Raw genomic sequence first — 25,944 nt, forward strand, 5'->3', positions numbered from 1 at the left:
CTGGGCTTTGCGTATCCATTTCCTGCCTTCGACTCATCCATGATTATATTATGTAATCCTCCAGTAATCCCCTGGAGACTTGAATACGTGTAGTCATTCCTCATCACTGTTCTTTTGAGCCCAAATTTGGGCTGAGCACAGACTCGGAATAAATCTTTGGCATCATCCTCCTTTCATAGTCTCCACGTCTAATTCCGGAATCTTCATTTTACTCATAAGTTATAATTACGCTAGGACATAAGAGCTTAACGAAAATGAATCCAGGAGCTCTTAGGCCCCACTTGGATTATTTTAAGAGTCAAGACCTGTTTTCCCTCAGCCGAAGTAAAGAAATTTACCCTTTGAACAAGATAGGCAGAAAAATCAGGTTGTGCTGGGGTTACCTGGCCAGAAGGCAGTTACAGATTTCATTACAAATCCCAGAAGGAAAAACTTTCCTTAGCAGAGCCAACTGTAGCCCCAGATTGGCATGGGAGGCCAATCCTTCCAGGTGGGACCCCTGCAGGCAGGGTGGAGTCAGGATCGGCCCTCCCTCTGCAGCCCCCTCCTCCCTCTCCAACATGCATCATCCCCCCTAAGGCGGAGGTGACATTCAAGTCCTGGGTGTGGACACATCCATGGGTTTTGGAAGCCTGGGGGAGATGGAAAGAGTGCCAGAGATGGAACGAACACTCTGGTGTTCCTAGACCAGCATCAAGTCATGCAGAGAGGTTATACACTCTCACAGAGAGCCTGCTTTCTTCTTAATCAAAAACATGCTGGTGGGACATAGATGCGTCATGGGCTGTTCCCCACCCTACTTGCTCTGGGAAACCTTGTGCAGGCACGAGAGCTTTACCAGCAAGAACTGGGTCCTTCCTCTCGCTGGGTACCTGATCATCACCTTACTCCTCCCCACCACTTCCTGACCAGCTACTGCCCCAGGCTGGTGGGTGACACAGGCTACGTTGGACTGAACAATCATTACCTGCCCTCCAGCATGCCCGGCTTTATCTCATTCCATCTTCTCAGCAGTTCAGCACACAGACGACATCTGATTCACGTTTTAAGGGCTATGTTTGAGGTAGCGCATGTTTATGTAACTGCTAGGGGTCTCACAGGTAGAAGGGTCATCTATAGGTGCCACTCCCTCTGGAGAAACACTACTCTTTTTTTTTCTTTCTTTCTTATTTTCTTTTTTTTTTTTTTTAAGTTGCACTCATGGCATGTATAAATTCCCAAGCCAGGGATCAAATCAGAGCCGCAGCTATAGCAACACTGGATCCCTAACCCACTGTGCCAAGCTAGGGGTCAAACCTATACCTCCATAGCCACCCAAGCTGCTACAGTCAGATCCTTAACCCTCTGTGCCACAGCAGGAATTCCAAGAAATGCTATTCTTAATCTCCAAGGCTCACTGCCTAATTTGGTCTCTGAAAAGTAGAACACTAAATATTCAATGGATATTGGTGAAATCTGAAAATCTTTTACCCACACTGTACAGATAAAATGATACTAAAAAGTACAGAGGATTAACCCACTGGAAAATTACATTGCTCATTCTCTTTTCAGATGGTCAACTGGAGATGTAAATGGAACAGAAAACGCCCCAGTAGTGGGACTTTCATCTTCATCTCTCCAAACACCACTATGAATGCACTTATTCAACATATCAGTTTTCATTCATTCATTCAGTTGTACAATAAACATTCACAGAGCACCTATCATGTGCTGGCACTGGGGACACACAAGGAGACATGGAGACAAAGAGGTTTTCATGGGTTCTGCATTCCTGTTACAGAGATGGCAGGACATAGCTAAGCATGTAATGTTGGATCGTGGCTGCTGAGGAGGAAAAGGAGAAACCGCTTCTGTCTCTCTGAGGAGATGCTCCTGGAACAGAGACCTGTAGGGAAGGAGGGAGGGAGGGAAGGAGGGAGCCATGGAGGCGTCGGAGGGAGGGCATGCCAGGCCCGGTGATGCAAGTGTGAGGCCCCGAAGTGGAGACAAGCTTGGAGTTTTCCTGTGGAGTTTTCAGTTCCATTTATGTCTCCAGTTTTGCCATCTTAAAAGAGGATGATCAATATAGCTTTTCAGTAGGTTAATCTTTCCACTAGGAGGCCCTGAGGTGGAGGCATGAGAGGAAGAGGGCAGGGGCCAGCATGACTGGTACAGGCAAGCAATGCCTCCAGCACTGGGAGCTGAGGTCGGGGGGTAGCTGGGAGCTACATGTTCTGGGGGCCGTGGGAGGACTTTTTGAGTGAGGAACTCACGTGATGGGATTTATGTTTGGAAAGTACCCCTCTGGGTGGCATTTAAGAACTTACTGTCCCGGAGGCCACGGTGGAGGCCTGGAGACCCTTCAGGTGGGGTGATGGGGTCCTGGACCTCAAAGGGAACAGCAGATGTAGTTAAACAAAGTCTGATGAAGAATGCACTTTGAAGAAAGAGCAGGTGAGAATGCTGGTGGAACAGACCTATCAGGCACCTTCCAAAACAGAGACCATACAATGCCAGTCGATTTCTAGAAATTGCTAGTAAAATCCCAGCCACCATTTCCCACAAGGCAGGCAGGAACTGTGTTCAGTGCTTTCCATGTGTTAGCATATGTAATCCTGATGGCACTGACAGGCAAGCAGCAGTGCTATCACCGCCTGCCACTGGGTAAAGAACAGAGTGAGCACCCCCTCAGCTCCCTGACCTGCCACCTTGGCTCAGCTCGGTTCCTGCCTCCCAAGCTCCCTGCAAATCTGGGTGTGGAGGAGGACTTCTTGGCCGAACATGGAGACTGTCTCATTGACTTCTTTTTCCAAGATGAAAACCTCTAGGGGGGTCCCACTTTATCTCAAAACATATGTTTATCTTGGCAGCGGGAGCTCTGTGGCAAAGGAGAAGCTATGAGAAGCCTGTAAGGCTGGCCCCAGGGGCTCCCACCGGCCCCCTAACCCTGCCTCTCTGGGAACCCTTCCATGTAACCAGCAGCTCAGCCAAGGTAGAGAGAAGCGGGCCACCAGCTACCTCTGCTCCCTCCCCCAAAGTGCCCCCCCCCCCCGCCACTGTGGCAGCCCCTGCACAGCTGTTTGGTCCTGTCTGATTCTGTAACTATGGGGTATAGGAGACAATAGAAAATATCTGGAATGTTATGAAACCGAACAGGAGAAAAGCAATGGGAACTTGAGAATGGATGCATTCAGCTGAATTGGCTTTGCAAAAACTGAAACCACTAATCATTGTCCTGGAGCCAAACTCTGAAATGGCGTGGGAAACGGGAAAGGAGGCCCACACCGTACAGGCAGCACCTTTTGGTGATTTGAGACCCCAAGAGACAGGAGGCCAGAAGATCCTGGGGGTGGAGGGGAGACACGGAAGGGAGAATCGACATGTGGGGACATGCAGTGACATGACCAAAATTCTATCTGCCAGAAGAGCCAGGTTTGGAGGCTGCGGGAAGGCAGCGGTGCTGATGGCAGGGCTGAGGGTCCATGGTGCTGCCTCCCCAGTTACTTAACCCAGCTTCCCCAAGCTCTCAGGTTAAATTTCCCTTGCCCCCTGTGACATTCCACGCACACATAACAGAGCTAGGAGAATTAAATTCTGCTGCCGCCACGGCTTAGATCAGTGGTTCTCAAACTTGAGTGCACATAGGGATCTCCTGAGAGCTGATGACTACAGATTGCACAGAGATGCTGATGATGCAGAAGGGCTTGGATGGGGCTGAGGGCGTGCCTTTCTGGCGTGGTCCCGGGCAGTGCTGATGCAGTGGTCTGTGACCATCCCTGGAGAACCAATGGCTTCGAGCATCTCTTTTACTGAATGGCACCACCAAAGACTTCCAGAGTCCTCTTCTGCACCAAAGACTTCCAGAGTCCTCTTCTGGGCAGGGGGCACTGAAACAAGACCACCAGGGCCAGCAGCAATGGAGCATTTACCCTGCCTCCTGGGCCCTTGACCTGTAATAAATGCCTCACTTCCTTTCTACAACCATTGTACAGACAGGAAACAGAAATAAAAGGACAAGCAAATTGCTCAGAGTTCCGCTGTAAGTGGCAGAGCGGGGATCTGAACTAGGCAGGGGAAACCAGAGGTTGTGCTTAGAATCTACACTCCCTCCTGCCTCTCTTAACAAGCCACATCAAGTTCATGGCAAATCTGATGAGGTGGTGGAATATGTAGGGCAAGTCTGATTCCTTGGATGGCAGTTGATATCCTAATGATCACAAATGTCCCCAGTCCCCAGTGACTGACTCAATTACCATGCCTAACATGGAGGGTCAGCCGTCAAAGCTCTACAGCTCAAACCAAGGGAACATAGAAAGTAACTCTGAAACCCACATCATTGAGGCTTTTGGACAAAAGTCAGTATTTAAGCTATTTACACAAGAAATAACAAAATGACCATAAACCCTGAGAGAGCTACTATAGTCACGTCACCGTGTCTTTGTTTTGGTTAACAAACCTTACCAAGAAAATCAGGGATGCCAGTCACAATCACATAAGGCAGAAGTCCTCCACACATGGTTCTGAGACCGAGCATCAGCACCATGCAGCCTTCCTCAGTCCCACCAAGCCCCTGCCCTTGAGGGGGACTAGCCATCTGCATCCTTAGATGGCTTCCCCAGGTGATTCTGATGTCTGCTCATCTAAGAAGCCTGTTTGCTTAGTCCCATAAAGTTTGTATGGGCCCTCTTTAAATCTTTACTATATAAAAAATACCAACTGCCTGTCCCATGGCCCATCTCCTTCCCCAAGAACTGAGCCAAACCTGCTCTGTCAGGAGGGAACTCAGTGGTTGGATGCCTGGACCCCAGCTCCAAATCCTTTCTTTCTCCTGCAGACAATGAGGAATAAGCTCACTTCAGTGGCTCATGTTACCACCAGATTCAAATTTAAACTTGTGCAGAAGGCACAACTTCTGGTTTACACGTGAAGAAACTGAGGCAGTTTCTTATCTAAAGTTACTTATCTAAAGTTGCACAGTGAGCCAATGTGTGGTGATCTGACACCTACCTTATGCTTGTGCCTGAAGGGGTTAGATAACACCAGGGTTCAGTCATGGAGGACTTGGTGGGCGATGCAGGGAGACTGACTCACAAGGTTCCAGCATAGAACCTGTCAGGTGGGAGGCCCTCAGTGGACACCTGGCCCCTCTGCCTGCTGTATTTGCTTCCATCTGGATAGCCTTCACTCCTGGCTGCTGCTAAAGCCCTACCCTGTACCCTTTCCAGGAGACCCACACACCGACAGAGGAGAGGTGGTTGGGAATAACGTCCTGTGACCACTGGTAGGAAGCAGAGACAAGAAGTACAGAGCAGTCACCATGCATTATGCTTCCCACAGGCATCTCCCCAGAGTAGGCTGTTACTATCTCATACAAGCAGGGAAACTGAGACCTGCTGAGTTTATTAAGTGACATGTCCAAGGTCAAGGAAGTGACAGCATGAGGACTCAAAACCAGGTCTAACTATAGCTGAGAAGTGGTCCTGCACAGGGAAAACAAAGGTGGAGTGGGCCCAGGGGACACCCCACTTGCTTCCACTATGGGACAGCTGTTACTCTGGGGACCGTTCCTGGGCTCTTAGAGATTCTTACTGACAGCAAAGTTAACCTCTGCACTTTTAGACACGCTGGGCTGCCACAGGCATTATAGGTGGAGAGTACAATTTCCAAAGGTCACTCTCTCAGCAGAGTCTCAGGCCACTCAAGCTAAAACTTGAAGTCCTGCCTATCAATTTCCTATCCCCATTCTCTGCTTTGTTTTTCCACTTTATTCCTAATCCAGGGTTTACTTACAGATGGTACTTATCCATCCCCTCCACGAAAATGTCAACTCCTCAACAACAAGGAGATTTCTTTTGTACCTGAAGTATGCCCAGGGCTAGAGCACACTGCCTGGCACATAGGAGGTACTCGAAGAATACTTACAAGTGAGAATGCTAGAAAAGCAAGCCGCCAACTATTCTGAAAAGAATATGCATGTTAAAGATGGGAAATTTTACCTCTTCCATTCCAATTTGGATACCATTTATTTCTTTTTCTTGTCTGATTGCTGTGGCTAGGACTTCTAATACTATGTTGAATAGAACTGTCCATCGATTAAGAAGATGTGGCATGGAGTTCCCATCATGGCTCAGCAGTTAACAAATCTGACTAGCATCCATGAGGATGCAGGTTTGATCCCTGGCCTTGCTCAGTGGGTTAAGGATCTGGAACTGCCGTGAGCTGTGGTGTAGGTCACAGATGCAGCTCAGATCCCGCATTGCTGTGGCTGTGGTGTAGGCCAGCAGCTACAGCTCCGATTCAGCCCCTAGCCTGAGAATCTCCGTATGCCATGAGTGCGACCCTAAACAGCAAAAAAAAAAAAAAAAAGATGTGGTATACTACTACCACTCAGCCGTAAAAAAGAAATAATGCCATTCACAGCAACATGGATAGATCTAGAGATTATCATACTAAGTGAAGCGAGTCAGAAAGAGAAACAAATACCATATGATATCACATGTGGTATCTAAACTGAGGCACAAATGAACCTATCTACAAAACAGAAACAGACCCACAAACAAATATCCTGGGATAGGCTATGGTGGAAAAGAATATAAAAAGAACGTGTACATATGTACAACTGAGACACTTGCTGTACAGCAGAAATTGGCACAGCACTACAAATCAACTATATTTTAATTCATAAAAACTGTCCAAAAAAAGGGGGGGGAGATGATGATAGTGGGTAAAAATAAGAACAGGCAATGTATATTTGCAGAAAGAGAAAAACAAATGGGCACAGATCTGACAGGATGAGGTGGGAGTTACACCTGCATGCTTTACAATGATGAAGTTCAACACCAGCTGTCATTCATTAACAACATAATTTCAGACAAGAAATATATCCTTTTGGAGCCTCAGTCTCCCCATCTGCTAAGAGGAAAAACACCTCACTTAAAAGGTTACTGAAAGGCAGGATAGGGTTAAGAGAAAAGTTCAGTTGAGGAAATAAAAAAAAACTGAACTTTCCAGGATCAAATCCTGGCTCTACTTCTTACAAACTATGTGGATTCGGGCAAGCTATTATCGCTCTGTGCCTCAGTTTCCCCACATGTAAAATGGATCTTAAAGCAGCACTTCCACATGGAACTGTGAGAATTCAATGAATTGAAAACATGAAGTATGCGACACTAGGAGTTCTCAACAAATGGGAGTTTCTCTCAGCATCACCTCCATCACCCACCAGGAGACAGGACAGGGACAGCATTATCCATCCATCAGTAGGGAAGGGGGAGGGAACAGGAGAAGGTTCCACTGAAAGCAAAGCTTCTCGACTTTCCAAGGCTACATTCAAAGACGGCTCAGGTTGTGGCACAATTCCCAGGCCTGTGAGATGCTCTACTGTGCTGATGCCTGCTGTGGACTACACGTCTCTGTCCCCCCAAGTTCCTTTGTGGAAGCCCTACCCCCAAATGGGATGTTACCAGGAGGTAATCAGATTTAGATGCATCCTGGGTGAGCCCCCATGGTGGGATTAGTGTCCTTATAAACAGAGGAAGAGAGACTAACCCAAAGCTTGCTTACCCTCCGCGATGTGAGGACACAGCAGCTGCCTGCATGCCAGGAAGCTAGCTCTCACCTGGCACCTTGACCTGGGACTTCCGGCCTCCAGGACTGTCAGAAATAAATGTCTGCTTTCTAAGCCCCCCATCCGTGGTACTTCATTGTAGCAGCTGGAGAAGAGGAAGACAATGCTCTTCACCAAGAGTGGATATGATGGAAGCATGGGATCAAGAAAAGGCCACCCCTTGTAGAAGTGAGAGGAGAACAGGTCCTCTCCAGCATTGAAGAAGGGAGCCAGAGACAAAGAAATCAAACGTGAATCACATCAGGACCCTACAATCCTCTGGGGAAATAAGCCCCACCCTCAGGATCATCCCTCATCTCTGGCCAGTGATGGAAGGGGTGGTCCCCAGGTTAAAGCTGACACTGGGTGTCTCTCTGCCCCTCAACTACAGCAAAGGCAGAGCAAGGCTGACCCCTACATTCTAGGCCATCCAGGATCATCAGTGAACCTGCTCCACCCACACTGGGGTCAGGAAAATGCTGGAGGTGAGTGGTCCAGTCATTACAGAACCTCCCTGTGCCCATCTGAGCCCTGGGAGACACACGGGGGCTCTGAGCTCCACTTTGAGCCTAGGGCTGGCACTGGGCCCCTGATCAAGGCTGGGAGGCTGCTGGTCCACATCTAGACCACATCTGAACCCAGAGCTGTGTAGCACTTGTGGGCACCCTGTCCTCAGCACTGTGCTCAAGGATCAGCAATCTTTAGGTCTCTTTCCCTCCCCAGCCCTAAACAGCTTCAACAATGGAACGAATTTCCTCCAAGATCCCACTGAAGTCTGAAAGGGCAAAGAATATGCCACCCCAAAATGTGCCACTTTGGTATGGGGATTATTTTGAGCTGAAGGCAACTGAGAAAATGCAGATATAAACAAAAAACAAACAAACAAAAAACCCAACTCTCTGGGATTCAGTGTTGTCACTGCCACAGCTCAGGTTCAATCCTTGGCCCCAGAACTTCCGCACACCCTGAGCATGGCCAGAAAAGCTTCTCTGACTTCCCTTTGCCTTCCCTCCACTTGCCTAAAAGTAGGACATAAGTTTGTACAGGTGTACCCCCATCCTCTCTACAGAAGTTAACCACCAGAGTAAACCTAGACCCTTATCGGCCCAGAGATGGCACTGGAGGAATCTGTATAACAAACTTTGTTGAATGTAGCCTATATGGACCACCAGGTCCCTCATATCTATACCTTCCTACAATTTGCCATTCTAGAAACTCGAAGTCTTTCTCCTGTCCAATTACTTCTTTAAAATCCATTTTTTTTTTTTTGGTCTCTTTTAGGGCCACACTCATGGCATACGAAGGTTCCCAGGATAGAGGTCAAATCAGAGTTGTGGCTGCCACCCTACACCACAGTCACAGCAACTCGGGATCCAAGCCACGCCTGCGACCTACACCACAGCTCTTGGCAATAATGCCGGATCCTTAAGCCACTGAGCAGGACCAGGGTTAGAACCTCCATGGATATTAGTCAGATTCATTTCTGCTGAGCCACAACAGGAACTCTCCCCTACTGTTCTTTTTTAAGATGCTCTAAACCCAAGTTCTAACCAGCCTTTTGAGCTCCTCCTGAGCTTTTGCCAGTGTATGTTTGATGCATGTGTTAACTTCTGTTTGCTTTTCACTTGTTAACTTTTGTCAGTCTAATTTACAGGGCTCTAGCCAAAGAACATAAGATGGGTAGAAGAAGGTAAGAGTTAAGTTTTCCTCCCCTCCCAAGACTGCTTTTTTAGTTCTTCCCTAGAAATAGCTTAAGATTCGGGGCTCTGCCCCTTGTTCCCCAAGGCCCCATGGGTCACCTGCCAAAGCCACTTTTTCAGCCTGAGCGTGGAGGTGGTGCTGCCATCCAAGAGGTTAGGCCCCACAGAGGTGACTCCTTGGCTGCCTTGAGATCTTACAGAACCTCAAGGACAGGATCTTACATTCTACCCAGATCTGGCATCTCTGGTAATGGAGGTTAATGCTGTAGCAAACACAAAACACTGAATCTCAGTGTCACCACACATTTACTTCTCACTTACATAATGCCCATTGCTTCAGGGGGCAAGGATGCTGGCTAGTAGGTAGGCCTCAGCCAGTCAACCAAAAAGGAGCCTCAAGCAGCATTTCACAGAAGGCTTGTAGGGACCAGGCCTGGAGATAGTGCATATCGCTTCTACTTTCAGTCTGGTGGAAAAGAGAGTCACCTGGCTGCACCTAATGCCAGGAAGGTAGGAAGTTTAATCATCTAGGAAGAAGAAAATAGGTGTGGTTATCAGCCAAAAGACCTTCTATAACCCCTGGAGTGGGTCAGCAACATATCCTCACCACAACTCAGTGCTTTTCAGACTATAACTCAGCCCTTCCTGACCACAGCTCAGCATTTTCTGACAATGACTTGGCCCTTCCTGACCATGACTCAGTGTTTCCTCATCATAAATCAGTCCCTTCCTGACCATGACTTAGCACTTTCTGACAATAACTCAGCCCTTCCTGACCATGACTCAGCCTTTCCTGACCATGACACAGCACTTCCTGACCAACTAAGCCCCTTCCTGACCATGAGTCAGTGTTTCCTAACCATGATGCAGTGCTTTCTGACAATGACTCAGCCCTTTCCTCTACATCAAATGTTCTTTCCCCCACAATGGTACTTGCCAAGACTGCCAAAAGCATTTTGAACCCAAACCCTAAATAACAACCAGGCCAAGATCTGGTCTCTGTGAGACAGAACCAACCAATAGATTGGCCTGACATAACCTCCTCTCTCCTTCCCAAAGCACTCCTGTATCTTAAGCTGTATATCTGTAGAAAGTGAGGTTCAAAACCCAGAGATAATCTTCACATGGCATAGTTGGGGGTTCTTCAATTATGAGCTCTCAAACACCAGAGAATCCTGGTGAATTGCCTGAAATATGCAAGCTGCAAACAAACATTCTCCCCTAAATTGCATTTCTACACCCAGAGGGTCACTACATCCTGCCCCTGTAGTTACTTCTGAGCACCCCGTGACTTGAGTATGACCAACCCCAGCTCTGTATACCTTGAGTCTAACCACTGTCACTGGGAAAGTCAACTCTTGCCTTGACTCTGAAATGATGATTTTAATGCCAGATGCAGAGGGGGATGGTCCACAGTCCAAAAAATGTCAACAGTTACTTCACTAAGTCTCTGCACCTGCAAGGTCCAATCTGGTGCTGGAATCTCAGCCAAGAACACAGCTAGACACCAAAAAAGAAACTTGCAAAAGGCCTCCCAATCCCTACTTGCATCTCTCTAAGACCATCAGAAAGGGTTAGGTCAACCCCCCAACAACCGGTCTTCAAATGCCCTCTCCTCTCTTCTCTCTCCCATGCCAGAGCCTCACCTACTCCCAGCCTTTCTCTCCCCTTCCTTCCCTTCTCTGCCTGCAACCACCCCAGGGTCCCACAGTTTTCGTATCTCATCACCCCACCCAGCCTCCCAGGAAGGGAAGCACAAGGACCCTCTTCTCTGAGAATTGTACTTTTTCCTCTCATCTTACCATTTTTCTTGGAAGAAATCTTTGCAAGGAAGTACTAGTGAATAAAATTAACAACTCTGTCTCCGTGGTCATCTCATTTTGTTTTTTAATTGCGGTAAAGTATATACAACATGATAGTTACCATTTGAATCACTTTCAGGTATACAATTCTATGGCATTAAATACATTCACATTGTTGTGCAAGCATCACCACCATCCAACTTCAGAGCTTTTTCACCTTCCCAAAATGAACGCTTTAAATAATAACTCTTCTTTATCCCTCCCAGCCCCTGGTAACCACTAATCTATTTTCTGTCTCTACGAATTCAATTTCTCCAGGAACTTTAAATAGGTGGAATCACATAATACCTGTCTTTTTGTGACTAGCTGATTTCATTTAGCATAATGTCGTCAAGTTTTATCCATGTTATAGCATATCTCAGAATTTCCTCCCTCCCCCTTTTTTTGGTGTTTTAGGACTACATTTGTGCCGTATGGAAGTTCCCAGACTAGGAGTCAAATCGGAGCTGCAGCTGCCAGCCTACATTACTGCCACAGCAATGCTGGATCTGAGCTGCATCTACAACCTATCCTACAGCTCATGGATGGCAATGCTGGATCTTTAACTGACTGAGTGAGGTCAGGGCCCAAACTCACATCCTCATGAATACTGGTCAGTTTGTTACCACTGAGTCACAGCAGGAACTCCAGAATTTCCTTTTTTAAAGTATAGTTGATTTACAATGTTCTGTCAATTTTTGCTGTACAGAAAAGTGATCCAGTCATATATACATATGTATGTATATATATATACACACACATTCTTTTTCTCACATTCCATCATGTTCTATCACACAAGATTGGATATAGTTCCCCAGGCTGTACAGCAAGACCTCATTGCTTATCCATTCTAAATGTAATAGACCGCATCTACTAAATTCCTTTTTTAAGGCTGAATATTATTCCACATATAGATAAAAGGACACATGGGTTGTTTCCACCTTTTGGTACTTGTGAATAATGCTGCTATGAACATAGATGTACAACTTCTGTTCAAGTTCCATTTCCTTGGCGTATATACCTAGAAGAGGATTTCCTGGAAAATATTTTTATTTCTTGAGGAACCAACATGCTATTTTCCACAGCAGATGCACCATTTTACTTTCCTACCAACAGAATACTCTCCACATCCTCATCAATACTTATTATTTTCTGCAAGTTTTGTTGTTGTTGACAATACCCATCCTAATGGGTGTGACTATTGATCCCATTTAACCTTCACAATGACCCTGGGTATTATTATCCCCATTTTACAGGAGAGAAAGCAGAGCCAGAGATATCAGGGGACTCATGCAGGACAGTGGTGGAAGTGGGTTTTGAACCCAGGTGTAAGTGCTGGGACGATGCTCAGACCACTGGCCCCTGAGGATGGTTCACTGTGGAGATGATGGGGCCCATGGGTGGTAAAAGGGACCACCCTGAGGGCCACTGCAAAGGAAGCCATGCTGTGGGGTCCCCTCCAGCTCGGGGCCCTCACCAACCAGGGCAGGACCCACTGCAGAGGAGCCCAGCCCCTCACCTCTCCTGCCCACTCCTCTGGCTCTCAACCAGAGGCCCTTAGAAGGTTCCAAGGGGGCTTCAGGACTCACAGTTTACACAAAAAGCATCTTGGAAAGGCCTAGTTTCCATTTATGACTCTATTTCTCCCACCCATCCCCAGGCTGGGAGGGAATTTCTGTTTCCAGCAAAACCAGTAAAGGTTAGGATGGCCTCAGTATCACATGACTGAGTAAGAGCCAGGCAACAGAGAGGCACCTCCACTTGACTCTGGCCTAATTTTAAAGTACTCCTTGGGCTATGAGGATGCAAACATCAGGAAACAACAGAGACAGAGGCCCTCTGCCAATGCCATGTGAGGCCTGGGCTAAAGACAGGGTAGTGGGCTGTGGCCTCCACCAATGTCACCGACATCTCAAGCAGGCAAGGGACCACCTAACTGGAAGGGTATCTGCTTCACAGTCCCTTCAAGGGTCGCCCGAGCACAGAGCCTACGATGGGCTACCCAGCAGCCTTCCCTAGGACTCCCTCCCACAGGGCACCCACTTTTAGACTTAAAGGCCTACAACTGAAGGACCACAGCTGGAAAGCCTGCAGGGCTAGTTCCTGATTGCTCAGCCTGTTGCTCTCCAGCTTCAAAGGCAACCAAGTTAGACCATGCGTTTTGCTGGTCTAGTTCCAATCTCTGTCCTATCCCATGCAAAAACACACCCATGTAGTGTCACCATTTTAAAATACCTTTTGGCCATTGTGTAACCTTAATCATGACCCTGGCATGAGGAAGAGGAAACGTTGAACTTGGTCTCCTGGGGCCACTGGTTTCACTGCAGACTTCCTGCCAAATACCCAAGAGAAACCCCCTTCCCTGGGTCATGGTTGTGCTGTTCCTTCTTGGAAGAGCTCCTTTCTGAGGAACTTATAGAACTTGGTGGGTGCAAAGGAAGCCCCTCCAGACTTTAAGGTGCAGGAAGTGTAGAAACAGCACACATTCCCACGTGCAGGTTGGCACCTAGGCTTGTGTGCATGTGTGTATGTATGTAGAAACACACTCATGCTCACTTTTTTTTTTTTTTTTTTGGCCACCCCTCGGCATATGGAAGTTCCCGGACTGGCGATCAGATCCAAGCCACAGCTGTGGCAATGCCAGATCTTTAACCCACTATACTGGCCCAGGGATCAAACCTGCGTCCCAGCACTCCCAAGACACCGCCAATCCCATCGTGCCACAGCAGGAACTCTCGCACACACATTTTTATTCACCACGGTCAACATCTTCAAGTCATGCCATAGAACAGCCATGCAAGGCAAGGAGCAGGAAACTCCCCGTGGTCATCCTGTTCTTGCCCTCATCTGTTCTCCTTGGGCAACCCGTGGCTCCTACAAAGGCAGCTTTTAAAAGACTGTCTCCAATATCCAGATACAACTTAGAAACTGCCAGTATTTTTCAGAAAACACTCTCTACCTACGTTGAAAGCCTAATGGGTTTAAATCTCGTTTATTCAAGTATACTCAACCCTTCCATCCGAGGCTGACTGAGTCTGTTGGTGCAGAATCCACAGGTACAGAGGGCCAAATGTGCAGCACACTTGTATTCTTGGGGAGTCCTAGAATCAATTCCCATGGTTACCAAGGGAAGACTACATACTTCCTAGCTTTCCCAGTAACTCTATTAGCTGAGAAATCCAAGCCGAACTGACAGGGAGCAAAGCCCTAACATCAATAGAATGTGAGTTTCCTAACTCTCTCAAGGGAATGACCTATTTTTTATTGTATGATGGGGGAGGCAGCCCTTGCCCAAACAGTCTACACCCCTGATTGCTAGATGCAAGCATATTTCATTCCCCAAATTGAAACCTTTCATAAAACCTCTCAAAAATCATAGGATGGTCAAGAGTATAATTATAAACGCCAATATACCTCCTGACAAACATGAATTTGCTGAAGACCTCGGGCTGTCTGACTTGGGACAATGCATATGTCACTGGGCATTAAGCCTTCTCTTTTTCTGTAAGCATCCCAGAGTGACACAAAGGTCATGGTCTGGATAAGCCTGAGACTGAAGCAGCCTGCACAGTGCCCAACACAAGATGGGCATGAGGTAAGGCGACGGACCTATCAGAACGTGTTTATTCAGTGGAGCTGATTCCCCCTAAGGCAACCATCAGAGACAACTAACAATCTCGAAGCAAAACTGAATCTTGACTTCCGTAAGATCCCTAGGAAAAACAAAATAAAGCAAAATGAACAGACAGGAAAGCCTTCAGAAACAAAGAAACCCAAAGCTACCTAATGGAAATCTGTATTTTCAACTCAAGCAAGACTTTCCTGCATCATTCAGCAGTCAGAACTTTTGCCATCTCCATAATTCCAAACCACTTGAGGAATGAAGACTGAGCAACCCCACAAAAAGACAAAGAGGAGTGCTCCCCATGAGAGAAATCCAGAGAGGGGACCCCACTTTCCAGCTATGGCACCTGGACTGGAATAAGCAAATGTCCTCCAGGGTGACCAATGGGAAGGTTCAGCCAGGTGGATTTTTTTTTTTTTTTACACGGCACACCTGCGGCATATGGAGATTTCAGGGTTAGGGGTCGAATCAGAGCTACAGCCACAGGCCTACGCCACAGCCATAGCCACACCAGATCTGACCACATCTGTGACCTATGCCGCAGCTCACAGCAATGCCAGATAGTTAACCCACTGAGTTAAGTATCAGTGCCCAGGGATTTAACCCATGTCCTCACAGACACTATGTCAGGTTCTTGACCCACTGAGCCACAGCAGAAACTCCAGGATGGATATGTTGTGATGTTTCATTTTTGTTTTTTGCCTTTTTTAGGGCGGCACCCACAGCATATGGAGGTTCCCAGGCTAGGGGTCAAATCAGAGCTGAAACCGTTGGTGTATATCACAGCCACAGCAACACCACAGATCCAAGCTGCATTTGTGACCCACTCCACACCACAGCTCACGGCAACGCCAGATCCTTAACCCACAGAGCAAGACCAGGGATCAAACCTGCGTCTTCATGGTTACCAGTCAGATTTGTTTTCGCTGAGCCATGAAGGGAACTCTTTGATGTTTGTTTTTATACATAAAACGTGGCCTTCTTTCTTGCCTGAGCCATAAATGACATCATCACAGAGTTCAAACTTCTCTTCCCCAGACATGTCAAGTGAATAAAAACTCAGGGAGGGCAGCATCATGACAGTGGTTCCCTTGCCTCCCACTTGGTTTCCAGCACATTTTTCTTCCACAGCCTCACGGAGGGCTGGCCTGAAATAGACTTCCAAAGGTGACACTTCATTCCTGGACCCTGGGTGTGCCTGAGCATCCCGGTCAGTGAGACTCCCTTCCTCTCTCACAGATGGACCCGCTGCTGGGCGGAGGTCCGTGGCCACAGCTATGAAGCTCCCATGTCCAGCCAGACCTTTCAGGAAGCTCAGCACCAGGGCTATGGGCCACAGAGGGCCACCAAGTTCAGGGACAGCTGTAGGAAGGGACTCGAAGGTCAGAGCAGCAGGGCCCCAGGACATGACCAGGTTTGGGGCGTCTCCAGGACCTTCTGTGTGGAGCATTTCACAAGGCAATGGAATAGCACCACCTTCCTTCATGTAGGACCATCATACCCCTCTGCTGGGGGAAGAAACGGGCGTTTCCAGTAATTAAAAACTAGCATGTGGAGTTCCTGTCGTGGCTCAACAGTAACGAATCCATCTAGTAGCCATGAGGATTCAGGTTCGATCCCTGGCCTTGCTCAGTGGGTTAAGGATCTGGCATTGCTGTGAGCTGTGGTGTAGGTTGAAGACACAGCTCGGTTTCTGTGTTGCTGTGTTGTTGTTGCGTAGGCCGGCAGCTACAGCTCTGATTTGACCCCTAGCCTGGGAACCTCCATATGCCACGAAACTACTATGAGACCAAAATAAATCCTGATAATTACATTCATAAAGCTTGAATTAGGCTGTCAAAAAAAAAAAATCAACATCTCAGCTTCAAGCCAAGGGTAGGAGGGGACAAACACCGCATATCCCTTGACTGTCAGCCAAGGTGGGGAGACGTGGCTGCTCGGGCCAGCTCCCCCAGGGAGACCCTGAGGTGTGTGTCAGGAGGAGGCAGGGCCTGCAAAGGCCTCCAGAGGTCTCTGGCCTCCACGATCCTGCAGCCCTGACACCCTTGCCCACCTAGGATGGCGGCAGGAAAGCAGATCACATGGGGTGAAGAAACTCAACAGGGGAAAAGCCCCCAGGCCCCAAACGCTAGTCTGAACTGCACATGGTGGGGGAGGGGGCGGGGAACAGCTGCTTCTGCTGGGAAGAAGCCTGTTTTTCCAGATCCTGCTGCCTGAAGGGTAGCCCTCCCCCTTGTGCGGGGAGATTAGCAGGACCCCTACGTGTCACCCCTCCCCTTTCCATGGTGGCCCAAGAGGGAGAGGGTGTCTGGTGTGACTCTTTAGAAGTCAAGCCCTGGAAGTTCCCATTGTGGCTCAATAACAAACCCAACTAGAATCCATAAGGATGTAGGTTTGATCACTGGCCTTGCTCAGTGGGTTAAGGATCCGGTGTTGCTGTGAGCTGTGGTGTAGGTTGCAGATGCAGATTGGATCCCACGTTGCTGTGTCTGTGGTATAGGCAGGTGGCTACAGCTCCAATTCGACCTCTAGCCTGGGAACTTCCATATTACAAGTGTGGCACTAAGAAAAAGCAAAAAAAAAAAAAAGGCAAGCCACAGGAGTCAGGGCCACCTTAGAGTCAGGGAAGGGAAGCCCCTTGCCTATGTCAGCAGGACCCCTGTACTGTGCACACAGGACATGTTGGTGTCTTGGGTTTCAACCTTCACTCAAAGGTCAGAGCTGTAGCAGGCATTGGTCATTCCGAGGGGTCCAGCATCATCCCTCCCCAGCTCAAGCACCCAGACCCCCCTCTGCAGACCCAATCATGGGCACTCTTTCTGGGAAGTGCCTCTGCCTCTGCTATGGAAGCCCAAAGGTGCAGAGGTGCCCTCAACCCCCCACATACCCACGCAGGTGGAGCTAGAGAAGGGCAGGCATGTGACTGAGGGTGGGACTCTAAACTGGGAGCTGATGAGACAGTGGATGTGGGGCAGACCAGCCATTCCCCACAGCCCTGCCACTGACCTCTGCCTGGGGTCTGTGGCCTTGCCCTCTGGGGCTCCCTGGGCACTGGCTATGTTCCCACTGGATCCTCCAGCCTCAGAGGCAGTCCTCCTTGTGATAAATGCCCTTTGTGCCTGGTTCCACAATCAGGAATCCTGTCAAATGAGATGGGCTCATGCTGACTCAGCAGTGTGACGGGAAGTATTTTTCATGGGCCCCCGAACTCCACTCAGTACCTCAGACATTCTTCAAATGAACTGTTCCAATTTAACTTTGAAATCTACTTTAAACTATTTCTTTTAATTAAACCACTTAAAAAACAGTAATTAAAACATTTACAATAGTAGGTTACTTTTGGGAACATACTAGAGGACCTGCAGAAGACATGAAGGAACCTTCTGAGGGACTAAGAACATTCCATATCTTTTTCTTTTCTTTTTTATGGCTGTACCTGTGGCATATGGAAGTTCCCAAGCCAGAGGTCGAATCAGAGCTACAGCTGCAGGCCAACACCACAGCCATAGCAACGAGGGATCCGAGCTGCATCTGCAAACTACCCAGCAAATTGAGGCAATGCCAGACCCTTAACCCACCAAACAAGGCCATGGATCAAACCCACATCCTCACAGAGACAACATCAGGTTCTTAATCTGCTGAGCCACAATGGGAACTCCAACATTCCATATCTTGAGTAGTGGTGTGAGTACAGGCATGTGATTAAACAGTGTACTTAATGCCACCAAATTATCCACTTAAAAAATGGTTAGGTAAATTTCCTGATACATATTTCCCCCCACAATTTAAAAAAATAGATTAAAATAGAATTCAAAATGCTCCTTTAAAACTAGTTCAATAAATAAGAGATAAACTAAAAAACAAGTACAGTCATACATTTAAAAAGCCATCAATATTTGTACTCTTTACCATAAGTTATATCCTAATTAAAACAACAAATCAGAAGTTCCTGTTGTGGCTCAAAAGTAATGAACCTAACTAATATCCATGAGGATGTGTATTTGATCCCTGGCCTCACCCATTGGGTTAAGGATCCTATGTTGCCATGAGCTGTGGTGTGGATTGCAAACAAGGGTCAGATCTGGCATTACTGTGGCTGTGGGGTAGGCTAGCAGGTGCAGCTCCGGTTCAGCCCCTAGCCTGGGAACTTCTGTATGCCCTGGGGGCAGCCCTAAAAAGAGACACACACACAGATACATACCAAGCAAAAAACCCACTAGTATATACCAAATATAAAACAATGGTGACTCCCAAGCTTTCCCAGTTTCTCAAGATACCAGATTATCTCATTTTCTGCAGAATTCAGGGTATAGCCCCTCCTGCTACAGCTGGATCCTGAGATTTGAAGGCAGCTGTTCAAAATCTCTTAGTATTGGCAACCATACATCTATGTGATCCAGATTATTTTTCCATTCTGTGGAATCAAAACAAAATGAAAAAATAAATTGGATGCTGGAATGACAAAATTATCATGATGGATTACAGATAAGTGGTAGCCAGGGTTAGGGAAAGGGCAGGAAGAAGAGGGTAATTACACAGGGCCAGCCTGAGGGAGCTGCATGGAGGTGATGACCAGCTTTGTTCCTGATTGTTGAGGTGGATGGAAAAATATACACATGTGATCAAACGTCACAGAACGATAGGTGAAAATTTAACCAAAAATAAGTGCATGAAAGACCCGGTGAAACTTAAGCTCTATAGTCTAGTTCACTGCACTATGCCAATTAATTTCCTGGTTTTGGAAGTACATTAGAGTTACATAAGATATTACCATTAGAGGAAGCTGCAAGATTGGTAGAAGAGATTTCTCTGTACCACTTTGACAATCTTAAATTCTTTATTTCAAAATATAAAGGTTAAAAAATACAGAAATATGGAGTTCTCTTGTGGTGCAGTGGGTTAAGGATCTAGCATTGTCATTGCTGTGGCTGCGGTTGCTGCTGTGGCATGGGTCATCGCCATGGTGCAGGTTTGATTCCCTGGCCTGGGAACTTCCACATGATGCAGGCATGGCGCCCCCCCGCCCCCCCAAAAATACAGAAATAAATTGGATGACACTGCCATAAGACTGCCACAAACCCAGTTTTCAAATTATTTTCCTCAAATCACCCGTTATTCTTATAGACTTAATATATACAAGTAAATTATGACACATTAAGTTAAATGTATACTGGAGTTCCCGCTGTGGTACAGTGGAAACGAATCTGACTAGGAACCATGAGATTACGGGTTTGATCCCTGGCCTTGCTCAGTGGGTTAAGGATCCGGTGTTGCTGTGAGCTGTCGTATAGGTTGCAGATGTGGCTCGGATCTGGCATTGCTGTGGCTCTGGCATAGGCTGGCAGCTGTAGCTCAGATTAGACCCCTAGCCTGGGAACCTCCATATGCCACAGGTGTGGCCCTAAAAAAGCACCATGCAGGTTTCATATCTTTTTTTTTTTTTTAAAGGCGTTGACTGTTTCTTTGCAAAAGCTAAAAGTCACTGAGGTATTAGAAAAAGCATGCAAGAGACAGGCAGGAGATGGGGCTGGTTCAGCCCTGAGCTAACCAGTGGTCACACAGACAATCAGTACAACTGGTCCATGCCATTTAAAGACTTTCATGTTTAGGAAATGAGATATACACACCCAGGAGGTCAGATTGGGACATAAGACGTCGCAAACAGTATGTGGTTAAGTGTCAAATGAGTAATGTTATAGACTATGTCCCCCAAAAAACTGTAAGTTGAAGCCCAAACTGTAAGTTGAAGCCCAAACCTGAATCTGGAGATGGGGACTTTCAAGAGGTAATTAAGGCTAAATGAGGTGTGGTGCAGTGGAAACGAATCCGACACAGCCCCACTCTAAGCCATGTCTTTTTTAAAAAAAGGACATTAGGACACAGGTACACATGGAAGTAAGACCACATGAAGACACAGGGAGAAGACGGCCAACACCAAGCCAAGAAGAGAGGCCTCAGGAGAAACCACCCCTGCTAACACTTTGATTTTGGATTTCCAGCCTCCAGAACCGTGAGACAATAACTTTTTTGTTGTTTAAAGCCTCCCAGTCCATGGTACTTCCTTATGTCCATTCACAAAGATGAATATAAGTAGGGTGGTGATGTGGTTTAGAAAGGATGCTTAAGAGAGCCTGCTGCCTGCTCCTCAATAAGGAGCCAGAAACACTGGACAAAAGGACAAGGGATGGTGGGTGTGAAAGAGATATTCAAAGGAAAAGAAAAGCGGCTCTAAATCACATGCAGGAAGACCCTGTCACCAGGTGCATATCACTCAAAAACACTGGAGTTCCTTCATCGCATTCATTCGTTCATTCCTTCAGTCAACAGTGGTGACCAAGCCTGCCCAGCCCTGTGCCAGGCACTGCAGCATGCAACATACAGATCAGAGCCACACTCTGTATAGTGCAGTCTTCCAATGAAGATGTGCAGGCAAAGGCAATACAAGGGATCCACGTCTCCATGGGAGCCGGCACAGGGCATTGGAAGGGCTGGGAGCAGAAGCCTCTCCTGAGAGAAGTGTGAGGGCATCAGTGTGAACACTGCGGAGGAGTGGCCAGTCCCCTGGACAGCAAGTGACTTGGCCGCCCAGACAGTGGATAGAGATGGGCACACACTAGTCTTCAACAGCCCCAATCAGGCTCAATGGGTACCACTTAATCCTCTAGGGAAGCCTACATTATTTTGCATTTGTCTAGTAATTCTCTTAAGGAAACAGCCCCCAAATAACAAAGGTCAGATTGGCTAGTGGGTTTCTGACATCTAGTTCTCAAATTTGTTTAGAGGTTTGATATAGTATATTAAAAAAACAAAAAAACCATTCAACTCTAAAATGTAACATAAATGCTAGTTATCATTCTACCATTCAAGACTTGGAAAGGCCTTAGAAGCCACCTAGTCCAAAGTGACCATTTTATGGATTATGGAAATTTACTAAAGATTACCTAGCTTGTACCTGACAGAGTCAGAGCCAAGGTTCATGATTACCCAAAGCTGAGACTCCCTGGGAAGCACAGGTTTTTATACTTTTTTTTGGTTGGGGGGTCTTCATATGTTGCACCTGCAGCATATGAAGTTCCCAGGCCAGGGGTCAAATCAGCAGCTGTAGCCACCAGCCTACGCCACAGCCATAGTAACACAGGATCCGAGCTGCATCTGCAACCTACATCATAGCTCATGGCAACACCCGATCCTTTAAGCCCCTGAGCAAGGTCAGGGATCAAACCCAGTACTCATGGAGACTAGTCAGGTTTGTTACCACTGAGCCACAGTGGGAACTCTGGTTTTTGACATTTGAATTCTAACATAATATATATTCAATCCTATATGGTTTCCCTTCAGTTTTGCTATAATTCTAAGCATATTCAATTCCAAATTTTGCTTTTGCTAGTGCAACCTTCCAACCTGCTGGTGAACAGAGGTTTGTGTTACAGAGGACAAAACTGGAAACCCTCTTGGGGTTTCCTGCTAACCAAGTGCTCTATTCCTACCAGTTGAAGATTGGTTCCAACATGCAACCTCTGAGAGGGCAACCGACACAACCAGAGACAGGAGAGGAGGGAAACGGCAAGTGGGGGAAAGCGGGGGTGGGGGGAGGGTGTTGCGTGGAAGGGAGCTCACCTGTTGCCATCACTACAGTTTGAGCAGAAAGCAATGAGCCTGGTGCCAAGGCTGGGGTAGGACACAGTCCTGAACCCTGCAGTCACACTTCACCTCTTAGGCCACTTGGCTAAGCTTCCATCTCATGACAATAGTGTAACTCAGAGAGATCCCTCTCCTGCATTGGTGGCCCAGAGGCCCAAAGGCGGCCCAACTACAGTCACCTCGGGGCAGCCTGGGGGCTCCTCCACTTGGTTGGACTACCCGTGTCTTCCTTATTAACCCTTTGTCTAGATGCCTTATGCCATAAGCAACTGCAAAAGTTTTCAGCGAAAAAAAAAAAGTAAGATAAAATCAAGACCAAATTTACTCCCAAAAAGAGGCAACAGAAAAGGCAGAGTTTGTTTAAAGGTGGTTCCTCCAGGCTGGAAGTGTTATCAAGTCTCCCCATGATCACAGGGTATATCAGCCCCTCAGATTATTATTTTTACCCTAAACTTACCAACGGTGTCACAAGGTTCGTCTTTATGTACGCAGAAATCTGTCCTAAAAAAAAAAAATTTTAAGAAGACATAGTCAGGTGGGTGCAGGACCTCCAAGAATAGGAGAAGAAAACACTGTCTATTAGTCTTGATGATTCAGGGAGTTCCCATTGTGGTCCAGTAGTAACAAACCCAACTAGCATCCATGAGGACACAGGTTCAATCCCTGGCCCTTGCTCAGTAGATTCAGGATCCAGTGATGCCATGGGCTGTGGGGTAGGCTGCAGGCACAGCTCAGATCTGGCATTGCTGTGGATATGACGAAGCCTGGCAGCTGCAGCTCCAACTTGACCCCTATCTTGGGAAATTCCATATGCTGCAGGTATGGCCCTAAAAAGACAAAAAAAAAAAAAAAATTCTTTTTTTAAATCTTGATGATTTATCTTGCCCATAATACAGTTATCACCTTAGCTGTCACAGGTTATAATGAGGAATAACAACTAGCAGTGTTTACCAAGATGGGCCACATTTCCAACCAGCAGGACCAGTTACCCCACCTGAGACCCTCTTTTCATAGCTAAATGATTCCATACACCACCCTCATTTACTCTGTGGCTGGAAGGACTCCTTCCAACACCGACAACGTTTCGGAAGAAGTTTACTAAGTCATCTATCAGAGACAATTCCTAGTCAATAGCGTCAAACTATACTGACTTCCCAAGTTATTCTACTTGAGTGGCAACTGGTTTAAGATGCTAGAATGACCGAGCATCATTCATATAAGAACACAACAACAAAAAATGTCATTTCTAAAAGTTCTATTCCTTAAAGCTCCCTAGGCTCCCCCAGGTGTGTGGCTGTGGGCAATGAAACAGCAAAGATGCTTGAAATCTGGCCCAGCCCTGGTCTTGCAGGCACAAGGGGCTCCCTCTGGCCTCTGAGGGGTGAAGTGATGGGTCTGTGCCCTTCTTTCCCCAAACCAGAGAATTCCCCCCATTCCGCCCTGTAAATTTTCACTGTTGGGAGCTACCCGGCATGCTGTGTGGGGCAGCGTCCTGCCCAGGACTGGGTGAGGAGAGCAGTGTCTGGCCCATATGCTTCCCATGGGGGCCAGCAGGAAGCACCCACTCATCTGCAGCTCTCTGAACACACTCTTGCACAGCTTCAGGTTGAAAAAGTGTATTCTGAAGGTACCTCTTGTTGTTTTACTCCTCGAATACTCTCTGGGATGGAAAATGGGGCCAGCCCGACAAGGCTGTCACTACACAAAGTTGTGAAATGAGAGTCACAGGTCCAGAATGGACCACACCTGGCCTCCACCTTCTGACATTCCATCCCCACCTCCAATTTCCTCCTCAATTCCCCTCCGACCCTCTGTCAAGATCTATTCTCAGGGAAGGATCGCCTCTCCCATTCACCCTGGGGACAATAACAAGAAGGCCATGTGCTACCCTACTAACTCCCCCTCCACTCCTAGCCACAGTACACTCTATCCTTGTTAACGTACTTGCTTCCGAAATGTAATCCACACCTGACGCCTCTCAGCAGTTACTGATGTCCGCCAGAGGAGAGCAACACCTGCATGTTCCCAACCCTGGCTCTGCCTTGGGCTGACCTGAACACTGTCAGAGATTCACCTGCCTACCAGACCCACAGATTCCAGTTCTGTAGGTTTAAAAGATTCTATGTGGGCTTCTGATGTACAGAATTTCCTGGCCCAGGCCCACTGCCTTGGGCCAAGAAGTGCTATCAGGCACCTGGAACATTCTACAAGCCCAGAGGAGAGGGTGGCTGGTGTGGCTGGGACAGCTTTGAGGATGAAGCCCTGAAGGTAGCCATGATAATGGTGTGGAGAGGCTGAGGCCAATCCTGTCAGCAGCCCACGTGGGCTTGGCTGTCACAAGTTTCCAATTTTCTGAGGATGAATGTGTATATTTGGGGAATCTATTTTAAAAGAATTTTCACAAAGGAAAAAGAGAAAGCCTTTAAGACCCCTATACTTTTCATAACCTCCTCCCAAACCAAGGGAACCTCCATGAAGTGGAGAGGGAACAATCACAGGAAAACAAAGACTCGGGACTTGATTTTTCAGTCAAAGATGACCTTTCAGAAGACTAGTTAATACTTTGAAAAACTTATGGTTTCCAAATGAGACAGGTTGGGGGTGGGGGGATGCGCTGGGGGGTTTGGGATGGAAATGCTATAAAACTGGGTTGTGATGATCATTGTACAACTATAAATGCAAGAAAATTCATTGAGTAATTTTAAAAAAGAAATTAAAAAAAGAAGACTAGTTAATAGGCAGGAGAAAGTAGCAAGGAAGAAGCACTGGCAGGGAGGAAACCAAACATAAAAGTATAAATTTTTAAAAATAAAATAAAACCTAAATCTGCTCACTGGTCTGATATCTCACTCAACATTCAACACTCAACATTCTTGATCTGACACCCTTCCCATCTGAATGCTTTGGGCATGTCACACACACACACACACAAAATCTTGCTGCTGGGCTTCCAGAACTAAACAGCCTGAGAACAAAACATCCACTTTGCAGGTGCCAACTTGGAGAAAGACGGCAGACAAGGCGTCACCTCCAGCTTCCCTGCAGGATGACAGTGGTCTCAAGTGATGGACTCACGGAGGCCAAAGCTCAATTAGAGGCCTTGCTTGAAGGGGTCAGGCAAAATCTGAATCCTCCCTCTCCTTTCTGTTCAAGGTTCTTTCTCATAAAAGGAAAAGCAAGCTCTCTGTCTTCAGGAGCAGCTTCACCCCAGGTTCTCTAGCTTCTACTATAAACCCACGCCAATTCCACACATAGGAACTGTGAGGGGCAACTGGGGAATGAAAAAAATGCAAGTCTATTCACCTTCATTCTGCTGTTTGTTCCTTAAGAGAAGAGGGGCCCTGTGGATCTACAGGCCAGGTGGGATCTGTGGGTGTGTGAGCCGTGCAGTCAGGCAGGCCCCATGCTCTGGAGTCTCGCATCCCGCAACCTGCTTTCATGCTCTGCTCTCACTGCCTTGAAATTCTTAATAATTTTGTTCCATTTTTTAAAGTTTTACTGAAGTATAGTTGATTTACAATATTCTAATGATTTCTGCTGTACATGGTGATT

At 47.2% G+C, this 25,944-nt stretch overlaps 1 protein-coding gene across 4 annotated transcripts in view; it reads right to left on the reverse strand.

Moving 5' to 3' along the window:
- The window catches only part of ADAMTS17 (ADAM metallopeptidase with thrombospondin type 1 motif 17), a 385,992-nt gene that overhangs the window by 245,482 nt on the left and 114,566 nt on the right, over positions 1 to 25,944 (reverse strand). For all 4 annotated transcript variants that reach the window (XM_047766837.1, XM_047766834.1, XM_047766835.1 and 1 more), the window contains exon 7: positions 22,850 to 22,893. In XM_047766837.1, the coding sequence (XP_047622793.1) occupies positions 22,850 to 22,893 (44 nt within the window). The remainder of the gene's footprint in view (positions 1 to 22,849; positions 22,894 to 25,944) is intronic.

The sequence above is a fragment of the Phacochoerus africanus genome, chromosome 2 (assembly GCF_016906955.1).
Source record: "Phacochoerus africanus isolate WHEZ1 chromosome 2, ROS_Pafr_v1, whole genome shotgun sequence".
Taxonomy (NCBI): Eukaryota; Metazoa; Chordata; class Mammalia; order Artiodactyla; family Suidae; genus Phacochoerus; species Phacochoerus africanus.